General features: G+C 37.4%; 1 protein-coding gene across 5 annotated transcripts in view; it reads left to right on the top strand.

Annotated features, from left to right (window-relative positions):
• Window positions 1–22,433, top strand: part of LOC124622562 (homeodomain-interacting protein kinase 2-like) — a 210,431-nt gene extending 187,998 nt beyond the window's left edge. For 3 of the 5 annotated variants that reach the window (XM_047148304.1, XM_047148306.1, XM_047148302.1), the window contains 3 exons: window positions 3,936–4,136; window positions 9,485–9,561; window positions 17,606–22,433. In XM_047148304.1, the coding sequence (XP_047004260.1) occupies window positions 3,936–4,134 (199 nt within the window). In that variant the 3' untranslated portion in view covers window positions 4,135–4,136; window positions 9,485–9,561; window positions 17,606–22,433. The remainder of the gene's footprint in view (window positions 1–3,935; window positions 4,137–9,484; window positions 9,562–17,605) is intronic. The other 2 variants (XM_047148305.1, XM_047148303.1) reach the window with 2 other exon arrangements.
• The last annotated feature ends 307 nt before the right edge of the window (window positions 22,434–22,740 follow it).

The following is a 22,740-nucleotide window of genomic DNA, read 5'->3' as shown; positions in this document are numbered from 1 at the left end:
ACGTTAAGGCAGTTAGTATATTTTACAACCAGCTTTTGAACACCATCCTTGTAGAAATCTGCTGCCTGATCAGACAACAATTGCATAGAGCACACATTTTGACACTTGAGGAAACTCATCATATAATGCCGTAAAGTGTCCATCCACTCTCTTTTTCATCAACTTCCTGCACTGAATCATCAGTAATGACTGAAGGTTGCTCACTTCATTCTGCATCACACACATTTGTAAGGACATCTTTAAGAAGTTGGACCCATTTGCATACCATTCCATCACTCATCAAGCTTGCTCCATACACTTTACTGGTTTTATGATAAATTTCAGTCACTTTCATGCCTAAGAAAATGAATCAGCTCATATTTCACAGTTAGTGGGGATACGTGATTCCTTAATCGTACCACACTTACACACCATATCTTATATACCGTTAAAGAGGAAGCAGGATGGAATCATGGTTGGTAGTCACAATTTATAATTAAGACAGTTTATTGACATCACCCCTTTAAAAAAAATTGACAATTACAAATTGTGGACAAGCCACTAGGTAAAGCTTTGCAAATACAGTTAGAAACCCAACATACTCAGTACTCTAACAAACAATTACAAATTATGAAAACAGGGTTACTAACAAACTTGAGAACTCCAAACTCCCATATACAACTTCCCTCAATATAGATATAATGAAGACAATTACAGGTAAAGGGTGACTTAATAACACTTGAACACAAGAGCCAAGCTAAGATGCCATTACATAAAATGATAGAACCACTTAAAAAAACTACAACAGAAACACTGATCTTTAAAAAATAAATTTTCACGTGCTCAGACGTGTTAATAAAAAATAAAAAAAAAACTAGAAAAAGATGCGCAAGGAACTCGGCAGCTGCTATGCAGTTTCAGATTTAGCCAGTTGCCACTCCTTAATATTTAAGAAAACAAGTTCATATACAAACAGGTTACATACAGTGTATATATCTACCAGCTTAACCCGCCTTGATGGAAAGGAAGATAAACACTAAACTTTGGAAGGCGATCTGTGAACAAATCCAGTAGTGGCCAGGTTCTTAAACACTGCCAGTTCTACACTTTGGATGACATTTCACCCCTCACCAAGGCGCTGGCACAATCAAAAGTTTCTATCCGAATTACAAAGACATTCCAATAACTCTTGAAACATAGAAACACTCAGCAGAACCTTTGACCCTGTATTAATAGAGTGCAGGCTTTAAAAACGGCAACATAAAATCATTTGATTACATGAGACACAAAGCACTAGTAAAACTGAGAAAATTTTCAAATAACGGCCACCATTTAACTAGGTCAACTGACCTCTTCTACACCATCTTAAGGTTCGACTATGAAAGTCTCACCATAATAGTAAAGTTTACAATCTCTGAGTGTGTCAGTGAACAAACAATTACGACGACTTGCTCCATATCAGGTACACAATACGAGGGAGCAGGTTCCACAGCATCACCGCTTCCCTTCAAACTTTGTTCCCAGCGAAGTCATAGAACTTGTATCTCTAAGCTGCCCATGTCGGCAGAACGCTCAACAAATTTCACACCACAGCGTGTAATGCTCATAACGCTTGTTCAGCAGCCGTTGACACTCGTCTCCCCGCGAATGTCACAAGATCTCGAGGGTTCCCTGTCAAAGGCTAACAACCGACTCGCCTCACCTGCCAACCCGGAAGATAAGACCCGTGAAAAGCAAAGATAACTTAGCTCAACCACAATAGATCTCAACATTACATGAACAAAATAACACTGGTGCCAGCTCAGCACAGCTCAGGTGGTATTCTCAGTTGGAGGAGGTATTTCAGATACTCACTGAATATTGACGGAAATTATGTAGTAAGATAGTTTAAAGTACAAGTCATCATGAAAACATAAAATTGCTAAGAAAAATCTAAGAAAAGCTTTATTTTTATTACAAAACAGCACATGTTTAAAATAACATGCTCTGTATTTACAGGGTGGTGGTGGTGGTGGTTTATGGGGTGCTCAACAGCGTGGTTATCAGCATCCATACAAATTCCCAATCTTTTCACTTTCCAGTCTTGCCATTTTCCTTAATGATGATGAAATGATGAAGATAACACAAACACTCAGTCCCTGGGCAGAGAAAATCACTGACCCGACCGGGAAATGAACCCGGGACCGTGTGATATAGGGGCAGCGGCAACTCATACCACTAAATCATGAGCTGCAGACTACAGAAGAATGGAAAGACTGCTAGAAGCCAGCCTTAGGGGAGATGAGTTTTGATTCCAGAGAAATTTTGAAATAGTTTTTTAAAAGGCTGAGGTTAGGAGGCATAAAATGCAGGCAACAAAAAGTTATCTGTAACTTGTACAGCAACTATTGTAACAGTCACAACATATGGAAGGGGAGCAGTGGTTAAGAAGGGAGAGCAGTTGTACCTCATCCCTTATGTTATCCAACCTGTGCATTGAACAAGTGGTGAAGGGAACCAAGGACAAATCTAAAAAGGGTATTAAATTTGAGGGTTAAAAGTAAAACCTTTGAGGTTTGTTGGTGAAATTTTAATTACTTCAGTCATGACAAAGGTCTTGGAAGATAAGGTGAACATCAAGAAATGTAAAACAACTGATGTAATGTAATCAACTTAAATAAGGTGATGAGATAGAATTAGGCTAGAAAATGAGATGCTGAAAGAAGTAAACAACTTTTTTTTCAGCAAAGTAGTTGATGATGGCAGAAGTGAGGATGACATAAAATGTAGACTGGCAATGGCAAGAAAAGTGAATGTAAGTAATGTTAGGAACTGTTTTCTGATGCTATTTGCTGGAGTGTAGCCTTGCATGCAAGTGGAATGTGGCTGGTTAACAGTTCAGACAAGAAGAGAATAGGAGATTTTGAGATACGGTGCTACAGAAAAATGCTGAAGATGAAACAGGTAGATTGAAATACTAATGAGAGGTACTGAACCAAATTCGGGATAAAACAAATGTGTGGTACAACTTGAGTAAAATAAGGAATCGATTATTATGACACACCCTGAAGCATCGAGTGACCGTCAGTTTGGCAATATTGAGAAATCGAGGGTGGGGGGTTGGGCGGGGTGGGGGTGGGGGGGAGGCTGTGAGGTTGTGGAGGAGGACAGTTAGCAGGTTCATATGAAAGTAGGTTTCAATAACAGGTGTAGGGACAGATGTCAGACAACTCTTTAAGACTAAAGAACACTATGACAAGGACAACAACAACAACAAAAAGGTTCATATTTTGCAGAATCATACCTCTGGAATGTAGCCTATTTTTCTTGCCTTCATGAGTATTGATATGTTCTTAGGTTTTCCAGCATATCTCTTTATTGTCTTGTAAATATTTGTAACTTTATTGCTTAAAAGGAAAAAGGTCCATCTTCACATCTTACATATTATTTTAAATGACCCGTTAAATAGTACCATATTAGATGATTAGAGCTCCATGGGAGTTGTTAAGGATTCCTCAATGTAATGATGAAGCTGTAAGAGAACATTGCTATTTAAAATAAGGTTTCTCTGATTACTTTAGAAGAGAAAAATAGTAATTAACAATCGAGAGAAGGAAAGTTGCTACTCACCATATAGCGGAGGTGCTGAGTCGCGATAGGCACAATAAAAAGATTCACAGAGTCATAGCTTTCGGCCATTAAGGCCTTTGTCAGCAGTAGACACACATACACACACGCGCACACACACACACACTCACACTCACGCAAGCGCAACTTGCACACATGTCTGCGGCCTCAGAGAGCTGAAACTACACTGTGAGTGGCAGCACCAGTGCACGATGTGAGTGGCGACTGGGTGGGGGTAAGATTTTCCATTGTTTGAAAATAGTAATTAATTTAGATTTGGGTGTATAGTATAGTTCTCAAAAGTAATGAAGGAAAGTTTTAGGATGTGACTTTTCGTCTTATTCTTACAGCAGGGCGCTGCCCCCGCCTGCTCATCATGCCAGTGCAAGACCTGTTTTGGCCACTCATCCTTCACACCCATTGCCAGCACATATGCAGCCAACAGCAGTGTTCCCGGCACACCCGCAAGTAGCTGCTTCTTATGGATTTGCACCTCTCAGCCCATCAAAAACGCATCAGTACCAACCGAGCCTATGGTTTACTGAGTGAAGGTAACAGTTTTAACGGTGTATTACTTTTTTGTGCCATATTGGGAATTCCATTACATTGAATAAGCAGCTTTATGAAAAGTGATTAACTGTTCCAGCTATAGATGTGGATTTTTCTACAATAGCAAATTTAAACTAGTGCAAAGGCATAGAATAGTGCATTTTTTGGGAACCCATCCCTCTTCCAGTCATTCTCATTGAATTTTGGAAACATTTGATATATTATTTTGATAATTGTCATGTTAGTACTATCTGTGTGCAATTGAGTAAAACTAGTTTTACCGTGCCATATGTGTTCTGCCGTTTTCCGAAAGGCGTTCTCAGTGACCTGAAAAATATATGTATTTCAAACCTACCGACATTCACAGTTTATCTATTAAAATTTACAGAAATTGCAGCATTTTACGGATGGGTAGTGTCATTTTACGACTTCAGAGACAAAAATTTGAAACGTTAGCATTCGATAATCACTCCACTTCCATACAGTTGATTGTTTGCGTGGGTCAAATGCAAGTCTAAGATAGACGATACCTTATTCTGTGATATGATTGTGACTTTTAACCAAATGATGTTTAGGTCATCATCATTGGAATTGAATTTAAAGACGGGATAACAGTTCTTCCATGTGAATCTTACATGTCAACAGGCTCTGCTCTGCAAATTCTTTGTTCCACTCCATTTGCTTGTTGTGATTTAACCAATATTCTTTGATCACATATAGACTAATTACATTTGTTCTGTGTGTGTGTGTGTGTGTGTGTGTGTGTGTGTGTGTGTGTGTGTGTGTGTGTGTTTTAGCATGTGCATATGTGCACGAGTCTGGCATCGTGTTAATTTAATGGGGGTGCTTTGACATGTTTCAATGAAGTGTTTGACTGCTTTGAGTGTTTATGTTATACTTTTATGTGACGTTCACTGATCCAGATTCCTTTTGATATTTTAGTACATATCGAGATATTTGTTCTCGGACATTTTCATATGCTATTTTACTGTTGTAGGAGTCATGAATAAATGCAACAAGAAATAGTACTTCCAGACATTTAAAGAATCATATTCTGTTGATTTTGTGTACATACTAAAATAAAGAAAGGAAAAAAAATTTGCCTTTTGCATGATATATGTGGGTATGATATTAATATTGCAAATGGTGCAAGAAACGATTTAAGTATCACGTGAAGTGTGGTAAAACACATAAGTTATGTTAAATCAAAAGAAGATAACAAGAAAATCAACACCTCTCTTGCCAAGTGTGGAAACTTTGACAGTGACATAATTAGAGCTGAGTATCTGTTAACTTCCTTTTTGGTGGAACACAATGTGCCCTTATGTGTGGCTGATCATACTGGTGCTTTAGTTAAGATGATGTTCTCCCCATCAGAAGTTGCAAAAAAATATAGCTGTGCTCGCATGAAATGACATACATTGTAAATAAAATTGGAAAAATGCATCATCTGAAGTTGTTAAGGGCTTTCAAAATGGACCTTTTTTTTTTTTTTGCAACAGATGAAGCAATGATATGAATGCCAAGTTGTATCCTGTTGTTGTTGCATTCTATGATATTCTGCAGGAAAAAGGAGTGAACACTGTGCTATCCATACCAGCATTAGACGGGGACTCAACAGGGCGAAACAAAGGTAACATAATGTTATCACAGCTGAATTCTCGTATCAAATAAATTGAAAACTGGATAGCTTTCTGCTCCGACAATGCTCCTTTTTTGATAGGAGATAAAAATGGGGTTTTAGCAGTTATGAAGAACGTTCAACAAGGTATTACCATCCTAAGTTGCATTTGCCACCTGATTAATCTACCAGCTGAAACAGGTGCTGGAAGATTGCCACTTAAAGTGGATGAGATGTATGTACTACACTGAAGAGCCAAAGAAACTGGTACACATATCTAATATCATGTAGGGCCCCTGCGAGCATCCAGAAGTGTTGCAGCATGACATGGCATGGACTCAAATAATGTATGAAGCACTGCTGGAGGGAATTGACACCATGAATCCTGCAGGGCTGTCCATAAATCTGTAAGAGTACAAGGGGTTGGAGATTTCTGAGCAGCACGTTGCAAGGCATCCCGGATATGCTCAATAATTTTTATGCCTGAGGATTTTGATGGCCAGCGGAAGTGTTTAAGCTCAGACAAGTGTTCCTGGAGCCACTCTGTAGCAATTTTGGATGTGTGTGGTGTCGAATTGCCCTGCTGGAATTGCCAAAGTCCGTCGGGATGCATAATGGACATGACTGGATGCAGGTGATCAGACAGGATACTTATATGTGTGTCACCTGTCAGAGTCGTATCTTGACGTAACGGGGCTCCCGCATCACTCTCAACTGCACATGCCTCAAAACCATTACAGAGCCTCCACCAGCTTGAACAGTCCCCTGCTGACATGCAGAATCCTTGGATTCATGAGGTTGTCTCCACAACCTTACATGTCCATCCTCTCGATAGAATTTGAAACAAGACTTGTCCGAACAGGCAACATGTTTCCAGTCACCAACAGTTTAATGTCAGTGTTGACAAGCCTAGGCGAGCCTAAAAGCTTTGTGTTGTGCAGTCATCAAGGGTATACGAGTGGGCCTTTGGCTCCAAAAGCCCTTATCGATGATGTTTTGTTGAATGGTTCACACAGTGGCACTTGTTGATGGCCCAGCATCGAAATCTGCAGCAGTTTGTCAGAGGGTTGCACTTTTGTCATGTTGAACGATTCTCTTCAATTGTCATTTGTCCCATTCGTGCAGAATCTTTTTCCGCCCGCAGTGATGTCTGAGATTTGATGTTTTACAGGATTCCTTATATTCACAGTACACTCTTGAAATGCTCGTGTGGGAAAATTCCCACTTCATCACTACCTCGGAGATGCTGTGTCTCATTGCTCGTGTGCTGACTGTAACACCACATTCAAACTCGCTTAAATCTTGATAATCTGCCATTGTACCAGCAGTAACTGATCTAATAACTGCACCAGACACTTTTTGTCTTATATAGGCATTGCCGACATCGGAATCATGTTCTGCCTGTTTACGTATCTCTGTATTTGAATAAGCATGCCTATGCCAGTTTCTTTGGTGCTTCAGTGTAAGTGGTTAACTTAAGGCAGATGTTTGGATAGACCACTGGACCAGTGGGATCTTCTTCTTTCTTTCTTTCTTTCTTCAAAGGGGAAGTAATATTATGCACCCTGAACATTTTGGCAAGCTTGACATTTTTCAGAATATCTAGAGTTGAAGAAAGTGGATCCAAAGAGTGTTAGATGAAGAGAATTCTTGATTCTGCTACTACACATGCCCCAAAAATAATAGCACATTCTTCCAAATGTGTGACAAACCCTCCCTAAAGAGCAAGATTTCTGCTACAGCATGTGACAAAAAATCTTGACGTAACAGGGCTCCCACATCGCTCCCAACTGCACATGCCCCATACCATTACAGAGCCTGCACCAGCTTGAACAGTCCCCTGCTGACATGCAGGGTCAATGCATTCACGAGGTTGTCTCCACACCCTTACGTGTCCATCCTCTCGATAGAATTTGAAACAAACAAGGCCTTTTTCATTTTCCTTCATGTGACTGTTACTGTATTCTACAAATTGAATGTTGCTCTTCAGACTTTTTTGACACAAGTTCACTTTTTATTAGAACTTCTAATGGATTTGCTGATGCAGTTGTTTGCCAAGTTTGTGAAGCTCAGAATAGTCAAAAGCTTCTCATTGCTTGAAGTTGAGTACAACTTGATTCAAAATCAAAGAAGTGATGATGAGTTAGTTATTGTCATTCAGACTTCGACACAATAACTGATCTCCAGGATATGGGCAAATCCCTTTTCTTTTCATCCTCAAGAAACTACTTTTGTACTGCCTATGGCTACATCATCAACAAACTTCCACTTGGAAATGAAGTGTTAAAGCATGCTCAAGTTTTTAGGTTAGACAAAACTGAAGATGCACAGTTTTCTTTCATTTGTTTTTTCTTCAAAAAGTTTCCTATCGTGTTATGCAAGGAAGAGAAAGAAACCACAGATGAGGTGATGAATGAGCTTCAGAGTCAGTTCATAGCTCTTCAGGTAGATGGCACTTTGGCTGCAAATCAAGGTGTTAAAAGTGATTCCAGTTGGGCACAAATATCAAGAATATGTGTAGCTGATAGACTTCTTAAGTATAACGGAATCTGTAGAGTAATGCTCTCTATTCTCAGCGTGTCCCATAGCAATGCAGAATGTGAATGCATTTTTGGCCTTGTGAGTTCAGATCATTAATGTCCAATGAATCTCTGAAGTCTGTTTCTGTTTCAAAGACCAGGAGATGTGGTCCCTGTTATGACAAAACATTTTCTCAAGACTTTTTACAGGAAGCTAAAAAGGCCGTAGCTATGACTTTAAAGTTGAACTAGCATGTAATTTGCTGTGTGTTTATATTTCTTTCAAACAGGTTTTATTGTGTAAAGTCTTTTTCAATTATTGAAAATCTCTTAATTTATCAAGAAAGTCCTGTTACATATGCTCCTAACGAATATTCTCCATGCCGACTGGTATTTAACATGGATTTCTTCTTGATTCCTATGTTCATCTACAAATCATTGGCCTATGTTGTAAGTAGATGTGATTCATGAAGAATCCCATTTGAAGCATGAATTATTGTATTTTGTAGGCCAGAAGTATTATTATTTTCGTCAAGCCGGGGTATGTTGAAATTTTTTATTTTTTTTTCTGTGAGTTTCACTGATAGCCCTTGTCAAAAGTTGGCAGGTATGATATTTATGTCTGTGCTAATTTGTTTCATGTGCTAGATGCTGTACTGCTGTACTTTCAGGTTAGAAACAGTTCTTGCACTTTTTGACTTGCTGGGATGTGATAATCTGAATGAACAGTGTTTGGTGTGTGAAACAAGTTAGTAGACACGTAAATGAATATATGTTTCAGGCCACTGGTGATGCCTTTCAGAAAATAAAAGCAAAATGCGTATGGTGTGATAAAGTTGGTTCTGTTTCATTGTGTGTAGTCTGACATAAAGTGAAAGTTTTCAACATCATTTTACATACAACAGAGGATGACAGGTCAACAACATTTGGAGCTTTTTAATAATTTTGTCCAAGCAGCTTTGAAATTAATTAAAACTGTCAAGTTATGAAGTGGGTCGGGATGAGAAAAGAGTGTGTGTGTGTGTGTGTGTGTGTGTGTGTGTGTGTGTGTGTGTGTAGCTGAATATCTGTGCATGAATTTTTCTTATTACATTAAGCAGTTGAATAGAGGGAGTTAGATTTGTATTTCTCTATTGGTAAAATTTTAGTATTTTGTTGTATGTATACGGTAATAGTATCTCACATAGATAAGGTCTCTTTTTTTTTCCAGTCTCTGGTGACCACCTTGTCGACACCAAATTGCTTTCTAAATTAGAAATTTCCATATTGGGACTCTGCTGAATGCCTGTGAGTAGTTTCTTATATATAATTCTCAGTTTCTTTCACTATTTTAAATATTGCTTATTAGCTTATTGACAGTCTGGCAAATAAGGTGGTTCGGCAGTTAAATCACTGGAGGAGCAGACTTCAAATTACTTTCTGGCTGCCAAGATGCTTGTTTTCCAGTGTTTCCTTAAACCATGCGAGTTGAATGTCACAATGGTTCCTTTTAATATGATGCAACTATAATCCGATCTACAAAAGATGGCTGGTCACACAGTTCGATAAATGGATGGGGATTGCATTGTCACTGGTTCCAAGCGACAGTACCAATACACGCATACACATGGTTTGTTACTGATGAAAGCAAGTATTCTTCAAATTATGTGTCTTGCTGTTTTTTAGGACTTTGTCAGTTACCACTGCCATCAGTCATGGCAACTTGCTACAAATGGAATAAAAATTCACTAAATAACTCGTCACAACCACGTATAATGCCTGTGTTGAGTAAGACATTCACACCAGAGTGATCAGAATTCTACTGAATGCGTACTGGCTGTGGGAGACTGCATGATGTAAGTGCGAAAAACGAGCCTAAACTCGACCACCATCATTTGTGACTCCAACTATAATTACCTACCAATTTTTGTTCAACTGCATAATGCTCAAATTAATAAATACACCATTGACTGGAGGTAAAACTCTGAACATTTCATTTAGTGTGATTCTCCATTCTTTTCACACCTTAACAAATAAGTGAGGAATAATGCTTTGCTCAAAACTTCCTTCTTACATTAGGAATAATTAGCTGTGAATTCAGCAGTCAGCTGTAGACATTGCACATGTGACGATAAGTAGTCAAATTATGATTGTGTTGTTAAGTGTAAGGGTTTGTCATAATGTGCATGTACTTAGTGCGCCCCACCTGTTCCTCCCCCCCCCCCCTCCTCCTCAGTTTTACTTGTTTAAGTTGGTAGTCGATTCACAGCAGAAAGGTAGTCTGTCGTGTAGGTAGGTAAGTGCATTTTAGAACTTTCGTGTGGGAAGAATTGGCTGTTGCTACATACCACCATCCCTGCACATTGCTCAGTCCTCATCCAAGAGGAACTTGTGAGTCTGGAAGTCGCTGTTTTGCCATACCTCTGTATTCACATGATGTCATACCTTTTTTTTCACAATGTTGTATTATTAATAATTGATAAATTAAAGTGCTTAAAGTATCACAATACCAGGAGACAGGGGGGGGAGGAGTAGCGTGCTTTTAAAAGTCAAGGGCTATTTGAGAGCGTAACCAAAAAACCTGCTATGTGCCATTTTTCAAATAAATTAATTTTGCATTACAGTCCATCTATGTAACAAGACATGGCTATGTGCCACGGTAGTCGCTTCAGTTTATACACTTATCCCAAGATTTAAGTGTTGCTATGCTGCTCACCTGTTTTCCCGAAAGTATGCAAAGTACCAATAGCAAATTTGAAAAATGGATGGTAATGATCCGGATGCTTTGCAAGCAAATAATATTGAAATGAGGAGAAAAGAAGAAGGAAAGGTACTAGATATCAGTTAAATGTGCAGAGGAAGTTGAGTAGTAGTGTTACAGCATACAAAATCTTTCATTCAGATTTTCATGTTCCAACACGTTCCGAGCCTGTGATCACTTCTGTGTGAAATAAAATGTTGAAAATCTAATCCGGGATCAAAAATAGAAAAACACTAAATGTGAAAAGCATCACAGGGAATCGGAAAATGCAGTGATGCTCCTTAGAGGTGTATCCCTAAAATCTCAGATCCCTCGTAGCAGAAGTAGTGTAGTGTGCGTTGTCGTAGAGCGTATTTTATTTGCTCCAACACAGGTACATTCTGATATGTTTTATAAGAGACAGTTATCTTGCTGTAATTTTTGTGTCCATGTGTTTGATTTTAATAAAGTTTGTATGTGCATGTGGCATGAACTTACCACGGAGTGAGGTGGTGCAGTGATTAGCACACTGGACTCGCATACGGGAAGATGACGGTTCAAACTCGCGTCCAGCCATCCTGGTTTAGGTTTTTCATGATTTCTCTAAATCGCTTCAGGCAAATGCTGGGATGGTTCCTTTGAAAGGGGACAGCCGACTGCCTTCCCCATCTTTCCATAATCCGATAGGACCAATGACCACATTGCATGGTCCCCTCCCCCAAATAAACCAACCATGAACTTACCGCAGGCTGGGAAGCGAATAAGATAGTGTTCTGTCTCCTTAATGTACTAATCAGTAGTGACTTAAAAACACAGTTAATATTATGGAGTGATTATTACACAGCACAGAATAGAAACCGAATGTTGAGCTTCCTTTTTGTCTGTCTTGTGCCTCATTGACTTTGTGTTGATTGAGAAGAGGAAGAGACAGTGCAAAGCATCTGTACATGAAGACCTACATGATAATGTAAGGCTAACAAATTTGAAGTCGTTGACTTAACTGACTAATATTTCATCAGTATTCAGTCTGCTGCTGATTCCTTGGTAACAACAAAACAGTTGAAGATCTCAAAGAAACAATGGTAGGCTTCTCAGTAAGGATCCTGGAGTCGTAGAAGTGAAATACACCTTACGTAAATTGGACACTTGGAAACATGTTGATATTAAAAAAAAAAAAAAAAAAAAAAAAAAAAAAAAAAAAAAAAAAGGTGGAGGTTTCTGACATCAGAAATGTAATATTCAATGGAGTTGAAGAGCAAGGAGTACTTGGCAAAGAAAAAAAATTGTACTTGTTATCAGTTATACTGTATGTTGATGAAAAATACAGACCATTTAATTAGAACTTGTCGTACTAATGTGGCATGATTTGTATTTTGAGTTTCTTTCAAATATTGTACTGGTACTAAGACTGAAATTACCTTTGGCACTTGGCCATTTTTGAATAGAAGGGTGTAGAACTTAGCTATGTTTAGTGTTTTTAACTTTAACAATTTGTATTACTTATGTAACATCCAGTGTCATTAATTAAATGCAAATAGTATACCTACAGTTGTCCATCTGTTTAGTGGACACTTATCAAGTTTTTGGGTTATGATGTTCAATTAACAAAATTTGCACTTTTGAAATTTATTGCAACTGTTTAAAGTAATGCACGTCAGTATACACTTACCGGAAAATGTGTTGGTATTTTTAAGATTGTGCTAAAAGATATTTTTAGGTTCTGGGACCTACTTATACATAAGTGCCTATTTAAAAATAATGTTGTTAACAAAGCTTAACAACAAGTAAAGAAATTATTTATTTATTTATTTATTTGTTTTGTGCATAAATTACCTCCTCTGTTTGTAGTACAGGTTATGGAAAATGTATTGGTATTGCTAGGGTTAGCTTTTATTTGCTTATTTTAATGGTCATGGGAAATGAAAGCTATGGAAAGTTGACAAAGCATATTTGACATTCATCTATATGACCTTTTCTCACTAGTACTATTGAGTCTAAGGTGTGAGGTTTTTCTTTCATATGATGACCTATGAATTAGTGACTGTCTTAATTAATAGCATTAATTATTTCACCTGGGATAAAGTGAAATTTATGGTTAGCTAGCTGATTTGGAAAAGTTGTCACATATACTGGCAGTGACTTCTTACAGAGTTAGGAAATGTCCTGAATCAACTTGCAGAAAGTTACAAAAAGCTGTAATTTATAAATTAAATTTTCCCCTTGTGCTATCTGTAGATTGGTGTATGAGGGGCAGGAATAAAGTTTTAATCATCATCTCGAAAAAATTTAGCTGTCACCACAGAACTTAGCGATAGTGTAAGTTGTTTTTACATATTCACTATTCAGTGTGGGACATTTGCCCTAACGATGGACGACTTGATGGAGACTTCGACTGTAGAAGTCTGTATTTTTGCTGTTCTCGATAGGTTCCACCTCTACAATCACCTCATTGTTATTCTGAAAATGCCTGCCATGTAGTGGTTTCTTCATCTGAGGAAAGAGAAAGAAGTTTCTGAATGCCATGTCAGAAGGCTACGGCATGTGAGGCAGGATTTGATAGCCCAGAGATGCAGAATGTGAGACAGTGTCTTTTGCAGAATGAGTTAGCACATTTTTGTGGAGTGCACACACCCACTCAGACACCTTCCTTCGATGCTGCGTCTTGACAGACTCTCATAACCCGTCATGACATTTTGGTAGTATGGTCCTGTGACTGTTTATCCAGTCTGAGCATAATCTGTTAGCTTCATACCATGGCAGTCTCAAAATACACTCGGCGGCACCTTACCCTATGACGATGTTCAAAATGTTGCAGAACACGTTGAAAACTGACCCATAACTCAGTTTCACTTTTTCCTCTTTTGTGATATGCTGGTCTTCGAGCTCCAGGCCTCTGTTTCTCTTAAGATTTCTGGTTCCTCACAGGGAGATGATCTGTCCCTTCGTTCATCATCATTTAGACTTTTTTGACCACTCAAGAAGAATCTGTTCTACCTAGCCACTGTCATATGATGGTGCATTGTTGCTATATACTTCCACCAATACAGCATAGATTGTTACAGTGTTGTTCCTCTTCAAATGCAGAAAAAGAACGTCCATCATCCTGGAAAACAGGGAAAAGTCAAGGAATCTTTTTGTTCAGCAAAACTGAAGGGAAACTCAAGGAATTTTTGAATTTTGCCTAAAAAAAGCAGGAAAAGGTGTGGTGTCTCATTTGATTTTGGGCAGAGGCATTTGTTTGCCTTCTGCCTAGCACAATGCGGTACTGCACTCACCATTCATGCACAACTCAGTGCCATGTGACTCCCCTTCACCAGAGTTTTATCATCCCCAATTCCTCCCCTCGCTCAGTCCGATGCAATGGCCAACCAGCCATCCCGGCATGGCAGATTCCAGACGAGCTGTGCAGAGATTAGTTCTTGTTGATTGTTGATATGGAATGGCTAGCATGCCTGTCACTGTAGCCTGGCCATGCTATGCTGGCCTGTTGTTGTCTCATGATTATGTCTTTGTTACACAGTGTGACTAGAAAGTAGATGTGATGGAATATTTGATGTGGTTTACATTTGGATCTGTTCAAAAGTACTGCCTTGTCTGCTAACACGGTGTTACTACAAAGGTGTGTGTGCTTTTAGGAGAGTTTGTAGCCTATTCATATCCATTTATTTTGAACCGGGAACATAGGGCATGACAGATTTTTAATAATACAGAACATTTTTGGATGTATACTAAAAAATTATTATTGAGTATGCCAGCAACTATTGATCTCATTGTATTGTGTACAAATAAGATTCATTATAGATACGTAGTGGTATGCATAAAATAGTGTAATTAGAACACTGAAAAGCAGTCATTTGGCTTTGGTGTGTGGTTATTAGTTTAGTTAACACTGAACTAAAGCCTGCAGTGCAACGCAGGTGGCAGGAAGTTAGTGGGGACTGGGGAGTAGGTGCCTCGTTCATGGGGTCAACTTGACTCTTTGCATCATTTCTATCCTTACTGGCTAATGTTTCCCATGCTGCTGTGGCTCTTATTCAACATAAACCACTATCAATTACATCCATTGAAGGAAGATTTTATTTGTGAACTCTTGGCCACATCTCACTATATTGTTTAGGTACGATACTGCCTAATGTATATGTTACCTTAGGGCTTACTCGGTGAATTGGAAGTATGTGTTCAACCCTCACTGGACTGAGGGTCCAGAATTTTCATGCTCCGTAAGACTAACTTCTCACTAAGCAATGTAGGCAAGCAGGCCTTCTCCAGTCGTGCAAGAGTAAGAACCATGCTGGGCTCAAGGCTGCGAGGAAGGTGACAACACCTAAATGCCACAAATAGCCATGACTCCACTGCTACTGCATCAGACGTAGCCGCTGCGGTGCCACCTGCCATCTCTAGATGCACTCTGGTGATGGTCATCTCCAACAATGGAAAGGGCAATCCTGATGGTGCTTTAGATTTGGAAAGTGCAATTGAAAATAAAATTACCAGTTTCAATGAAGAAAATTCTAACTAGCCTCCAAGTATTTTAGTCTGCTGCAGCACAGGCAGGGGGTGCACCATGCAATTGTGGTATGTCCCAGCAAGCAGGTGTTACTTCGAGACACTGGCAATAAGTACCTTCTGCTGGAACTTTTGAACAATGACCAACGATGCCAGATTAACTGCAGAGAGATGCTGTGAAAACGCAGAGGTCAATCTCCTCGGGGCATTAGTAGTTACTTAATCTCTTTTCAGATGTGTCCCCCACACAGTAACATTGCCTCCAATATGCAACTTCAAAAGTCAAAAGTAAATTATGGCATAGTGCTTGGACTAGAGCCATTTTTCACAGGGGATTGTTGCTGTGTATGATGTTATAGTTATTCAGTCTGATCTGTTTGTACATTTTTGGAATAGTACATTGGGCCAGGTCTCAAGCAGGTACCTCATGTCATTGTTTTTGAGAAAAAGTGCTACAAAAGATTTAGTTGAAGGATTTGAGGCAGGTGCATCCCATTGTAAGGTAAATCTGAAAAAACAAGTTGTTCGGCCCTAATGTTAATAAGGCATTCTTAAGAGCTGACAAGCAAGCTCAGTCGAGGGTAATGTAGAGGGTCTCGTACTTTTTGACTTTGGGACATGTGACTTATCTGCAGTGCAGGGCGACTTTAGGACAGGTTGTACTAGCATTGGTTGGAATCTCGTTCATTTTCCAACAGCATAATGTAATCTACTTAACGATGTTCCCCCCTACTAAACTGATGTGGACAATATTACAAGCACACTTCTGTTTACCCACAGAAGTTTTGCATTGTTGTTGGGTGGAAAATAAAATTGTGTCAGTCTGGTCTCGGCTAATATTAACAGCTGTTTGAAAATGTGTGAAGGAAATAGAATGAATAAAGAAGGAACAGAAGTAGGTAAAAGCAAAACGTATGGTCTTTCCTGGAGTTCCTCAGAGTCATATCTACTAAATAGTTTGATGGGACAAGATGCTGACAGCTCATCTTGCCTTTTTTGACACTGGGTGCTCAGGTGGAGTTGTTTGTGACTAAATTTCAGTCAGACACTCCCTTAACTTCTTTCCTCTACAGTTCCCTCCAGTCTATAGTCAGAATTAATGAGAAAATTTTGTCACACCAGAAGTTTGTAGGAACAGGCTAGCTTCAAAACTGATCTGAATGACAAATCAGTTGCAACCTCAGAAAATGGACATCAGATAAGAACCAAACCACTTGTGGGTCAGTGTGACAAATCAGAGAAAGATATCTTGGTGTTCTGGAATGAATGCCTTCCATTTATGAAGCATATAGTATCCAAAATTCTGGATAAATCACGCATGAGTTATTTCTTTATGAAGGGCGTGTTAGTCCCAGAAGTGGCAATTAATGCCGACCATGAGAAGAGACAGTTAGACATAGTGTTGCACATTTCACTACCTTAAATTGCTTTGGTAGTCATGATGCTGATGTCATTGTCCATGAGTTTTAAAGTCTAGTAGAGATCGTGTTAGTAAAGGAAATCCTCAAAGAATCAGACTGCAGAAAAATAAAAAATTGGCCTGGAAAACTCAAGGGTTTTTTAGAATCGCTGGATACCTTGAGAAATTAAATTATACCATGATACTGTAGCTTATGAATGAGCTGTACCATTTTATTTTGGCTCTTCAAATAGTGGGCAGTGGTGTTTTAGCATGAAGATTTGTTTGTGTACTAGGACTGTAGACACAGGCCCACAACCAAGCAAAGAATTGATGGCAAAAATTTATATTTTTTAGCTGATATTTAAAACTCTGTGAAATCAAATATAACTAATTAATGATGGGACAGAATTTTTGGTCATTACTTACACACAGGTAGTGAAATGTTTAGTGCTGCTGATAGACACATAGAAAGTTAAAAGTGATGACACAAAGCTAGCATTTGGAACTACTAGTTCCTTCCTCACTTAGGAGAGAGCGATAGGCCAGGAGTTTTTCTGGAAGGGCAAATCACTCAGACCCCAGGTTGAGAAGGAACTGCAAGTAGTTATTACTTCACTTTAAGTGCTGTTTTATTATTAAGGTAGTATGCAATACTGTCTTTCACATTGTCAAAATATTGAAATGTGGTTTTCTTTTCTTTACAGGTATATTCACAGTATGAACCACAAATTCGATAGTGAAGACAAACGACAGGTCATGTACAAAGTTAGTGTGTAACTCAGTGTATTCTCAGTCAAGAGAACCAGATTTGTATAAATATTGTTAAAAAATGTGATTGTGAGGCTGAAATTGCCAGGCAGATTAGAAATGTTAATAGAAAATGAAGGACAGGACAACAATATTCCTGTCATACAATTAATTGAGAAAGCAAAATGTTGGACCTGTTACTTGTTTTTAACAATTGTGAAGTACGTTCACAGCATTATATTTTGTGTAAAATCAGTTAGTTTTTAGTATGGTTAAATGAATTGACATATGCCTTTGTTCTACTGTTTTCTGTTCCCTTTTTTATTTGTTAAATAATGGAAAGTTACACATTTCATAGTACATTTGTCTTTCTTGGAATAATTCAGTTGTGAATGAAATTGAAAGGAGAGTTCATTTATTTGACAACAACTTTAACAAGATTTTTCTTTCTCTTTGCGGTTCTAGCATTCCTGCCTGCAGGTAACCACGTTTTAAAATTGTGGTTCACTTTTTTTGTCCAGATTATATATAATGAAATGTTGTATATATTTATGGAGAAACAGTCCATAATTTTTTATCACTTCACTTTTTGGTGTGGAAGTGTGATGTTTGTATATAATAGAATAAGGTACAATTCCTCAATTTTAAAAATGTGATGTTTGTTATATATTTACATTTTATCTTCAATGACCAGTGGTCTTCGAATTAATATACAATTGAAGAATGATGGTGACCAAGCTTTTGTAGGAGCCTTAAGAGAGATTTGTGGTAGATTTAGGAAAGAGTCAGACTTCCATTTATAATCTCAGATCAATGTGCCTGTTCAAATATCAGCATGTATTTATTTGTAAGAAATGCTCGCTATATATATTATATATATGTATATATTAGTCACTGTTCTGTGTGTGTGCCACAAGTATTACTGCCGTAGTACATCTAGAAAAAAAATATTTTACTATTATTAGAGATATATATATATAAATATTATATATTTGTAAATACTGACATATTGCGGTCAGTGTTGTTTATAAAGGTTTAATCTTTTTTCCTGGTTATGTGAGGAGCGCCTAACATAGTCAATTATCTCCTTTATCTCCTGTGTTTTCCAAAGAACCTGCTTTCAGTAGAAAGACAATTGAAAATGTTTTTAATCAATTATTCATTTTTGGAACAGAGAGGTTCTTTCCTCATCATTCAACTATTTTGAATTTTTGTTATCTCCATGCACAGTAAAACTGTTCGCTTGGTTTCTTCTAGTATAGCATTCACACACCAAGAGCTGACAGGTGCTTGTATCCTATATTAAGCTGGTTTAGATAGTAAATTAAGCGTTATTTAGATATTTTTGCCCAAATATTCCACTTCTAAGGAGATTCAGATTATAACTGGGTGTTATCTTGTTTGTTTCATAGGAAATGACAATGTAGTATTTATGTTTTGATGCCATGCTCAAAATATCTAGTCTCTAGTTTGAAGGTGTGTTAAATTTGCACTATACTAATCTCCTGCCCTGGAAATGTAACTAAAATATTTGCCTGTGGAATAGCGTTGAAATGTTGAAAGATTTAATCTAGGTTTTTCATATAACTTAATAATTGAAGATGTGAGGAGCTCTGTTAGGATGGTAACAGTGCCAGGATATGGTGTCATTAGTGTGTGTGTGTGTGTGTGTGTGTGTGTGTGTGTGTGTGTGTGTGTGTGTGATTTTGAGCTTTGCATGTTATTAAGAAAATTTCTGATATGCTCCACATAGTTTTACTGAACATTTTGCTCTTCAGTGTGACTGTCAAAAAAATTCTGTAGGTAAAAAGTCTGTTAAACTGTCAGTGAATTTATATAATGTGTGGTTATGAAAATGTGTGCACTTTAGGTAGTCCCTGAACAGGTTCCATTGAAATGACTTGTAAATAAGTCTTTCAGGATTTTTGAGAACACTAGTACAAGCAAATTAAAATTCTGAAATCCTGAGAGACACCAGTGTATGAAATATGGTACCCTGTTTAAGAAGTGCATGTATGAAATGCCATACCGTCACTGGCAGTGAGTGTTGTAGTTTGTAACAGTGATATTTGTTCCAGGAAGATTTAAAATATTTTTGGAAAATAACTGTGTTTCGCAGTTTGTTGAAGGGTGACATACTTTCCTTTAGGATAGTTTTCACTGTATGAGTTTTGCATTTTAAATATGTACTGCATCATCATTTCTACATATGTATTAAGGTTTTACATGTGTTTTAGCAATCACTAATGGACTGAGGAAGAAATAGAGCAAAAAATATAGTTTACAAATAATGTAAAATAAATGGTGTTTTATAGGAATGTAATTCCTTTATGGCTTATAATTTTTATCGTACCTCCTTTGCAGAGAGTTTGCTTTATGTGGATTCTAGCTGCCTTAAAGTGCAGAAAGTAATATGTAGATAACAGGTTATGGGAAATATACCACTTCTATATGTAAATGGTATGTGTTAGATAAAAATTGCATTATATCATTGATGTAATTAAAAGCAGAAAATTAATATTTTTTTATAGTAGTGGAACAAAGAAACACATTAGTGTTTTATGTACTGCACAGATAAATGTTTTAAAAATAGTTTAACCAAACAATTGCCTTACTAAATAATAATATTACTAATAATTGTCATTATGTCTATAGTAATTGTCATTGATGTGATCTGTTTTCTGCCAATGTCCCGTGTGTGTGTGTGTGTGTGTGTGTGTGTGTGTGTGTGTGTGTGCGCGCGCGCACATATGTATGTATGTATGTACGTACGTGTCTGTGTCTCCTTAGTGACAGATTTTGTAGTGTGTACCAAAGACATAACAATGTTCCTGCCTATTAACTGAAAAATGTTTTCTAGCTTAGCTTTGTGTAACATAGAGAATCTTTTGCTGGCATTACTGACTTTTTTGAAATTCAGTACATCCAAGAGCAAGACTGCAGTATTGTTATTTTATGCTTTTTAATCTTTATCTCTGTAATAGTGCCATAGCATTTCAGTAATACTATGGTGAATGTTTGTCATTATTCTCATAAAGATCACAGCTGCATTTGCAGCAGCTCCATGTAAAATGTGATTCATATTGTAGTAAAGAGTAAAGACATGAGGAAAGGAGTTTCTCTGGGTTATGCTGTAAATAGAAGTTTGCCTGAAAGCAACTTTAATTTCTAGAGTTCATGCTGTATAAAAGTAATTGTAAGTAATGTTGCCAGTTTTAGTGAGCAATTTCAGTGATGTATTGCTGTTGCTGTTTTCACAGTTTTTCTTAATAGATAAGTAGGGCCTGTGCATTTTGTCAGTGATGCCAAGCTTTGAAAACTCCAAGCATGGTGAATATTGGAATGTTTATCAGATCCTTCACAGATGTTATGTTATGCTTTTCTTTAAAAAAAAAAAATGAAGTTGTTAAAATTGTAAGTTATTGTGAAATACCTGTAAGTACTGTTAATATGGCTTACCTTATTTTAATTAGCATGGAACATGATTATTCTTTGAAAAAGTAAATTTCTTTTCTGTAGTGAGCAGTTATTCATGATATTGTGAATATTGTACTGATCAACAATGAACCTCTCTTAATGGTTTTTGTACAAGTAAAACATTAATGACCTTAGTATTTGTGATTCATATTCAGTCTGTAGACAGCAATGTTGATAGTCTACACAGTTTATTTAACTCATTGGTACGCAGTCATTATAATTAACTTCATTTATTCCATTGATTAATTAGTTAAGACTTCATAGTAGTGGGAAATGGTGAATTCATTGGTATGTTTACTCCCTTTCATGAAACTTTTACTGTTTCATAGATGCATGTTGATTGTACCACTTTAAGTTTCTGTATTACTGTAATTCCAAGTTAAATGTTGTTCATATGAAACACAAAGGTTTCAAGGTTCTTATATAATTTTCTCATAGCCATTAGAAAGTTACACATGGTTAGAAGAGTTTTTGGTGTATGCACTCAATGTGTATTTCTTTGATTAATATTAGCTTATTAATGTATCAGTTACCAAACATTGTTAGTGTGAAAAGCTTACAGGTACCTTTTGTAATGACTATATTTGTAGTTTTCAGGAAGAGGCAATGTATTGATAGTAAAGGGTGTAGATCTTCATTTTTAACAATTGTCTGAGGCTGTTGGGTCGTACATATTGACTGGTAGTCTTGCAGTACACAGAGAAGCTAAACAAATGAAATAATGTAAACATTTCCCAACATTTTCAGTAACTGTCTATTTAATGAATCTCTCTCTCTCTCCTCCCCCTCCCCCTCCTACTCTATCCCCCTCCCCCTCTATCCCCCTCCCCCTATATCCCTCCCCTTTCCCTCACTCCTATCATTGCATGTACACACATTTGTGTGAATAATACACACAATTGTATGTTTATGCAATCACTGAAATGGCTTTTTCCTCCCTTTTTTTTTACCAATGTTGCACACATCAAATATATAAATTTTAATTACTTTATGGTGGTGATGCTGTTTGATTTATCCTTAGGTTATATTTTTGAGGCTTTAGTTTGGTGGAAGGCCACAATTGCAATATGTTCTCTATATCAGCCTTTTATATAACAAATGTGATATTAAATATTTTTTACATTAATTTATGCTGGTCATTCATTCATTGTTTCTTATACAATAAAAATGGTCATGTCTGGCTCTGAAACATATCACCCATTTAAATTTTAAGTAAACATGATAAAATGTGGATTGCACAAGGTAACATGTAAAATTCATGTACATTTTTCTTTTTAAAAAAGCTTTACAGCAGTCTTCAGTAGAAAAGTGTGTTCATATTTTTAAAAACTGTTTTGTTCTGCCAATTGGCGAAATAGTAATACATTCATTTGGCAACATCTTCAGTGTTCATTGCTTTGCTAGCCCAGTCAACGAAGACCTAAACAGTTGGACTGGGGGAAAAAGTTGGTGTACTTACAAATTTTTGTTCAGTGGTAGGAGTGAGTGCCATGAACAACATACTAAAAGTCATGAGCATTTGTGTGGGGGAATAACTCAAAAACCACAGCTTTAGCAGAAATGTTTCCCAATACAAAATTGGGCTGCATTAGATTTCCTACAAAAATGTCCATTT

The sequence above is a fragment of the Schistocerca americana genome, chromosome 7 (genome assembly GCF_021461395.2).
Source record: "Schistocerca americana isolate TAMUIC-IGC-003095 chromosome 7, iqSchAmer2.1, whole genome shotgun sequence".
In the NCBI taxonomy this organism is placed as follows: domain Eukaryota; kingdom Metazoa; phylum Arthropoda; class Insecta; order Orthoptera; family Acrididae; genus Schistocerca; species Schistocerca americana.
Note: the sequence above shows the minus strand (reverse complement) of the source record. Positions and strands in the feature narration are given on the sequence as shown.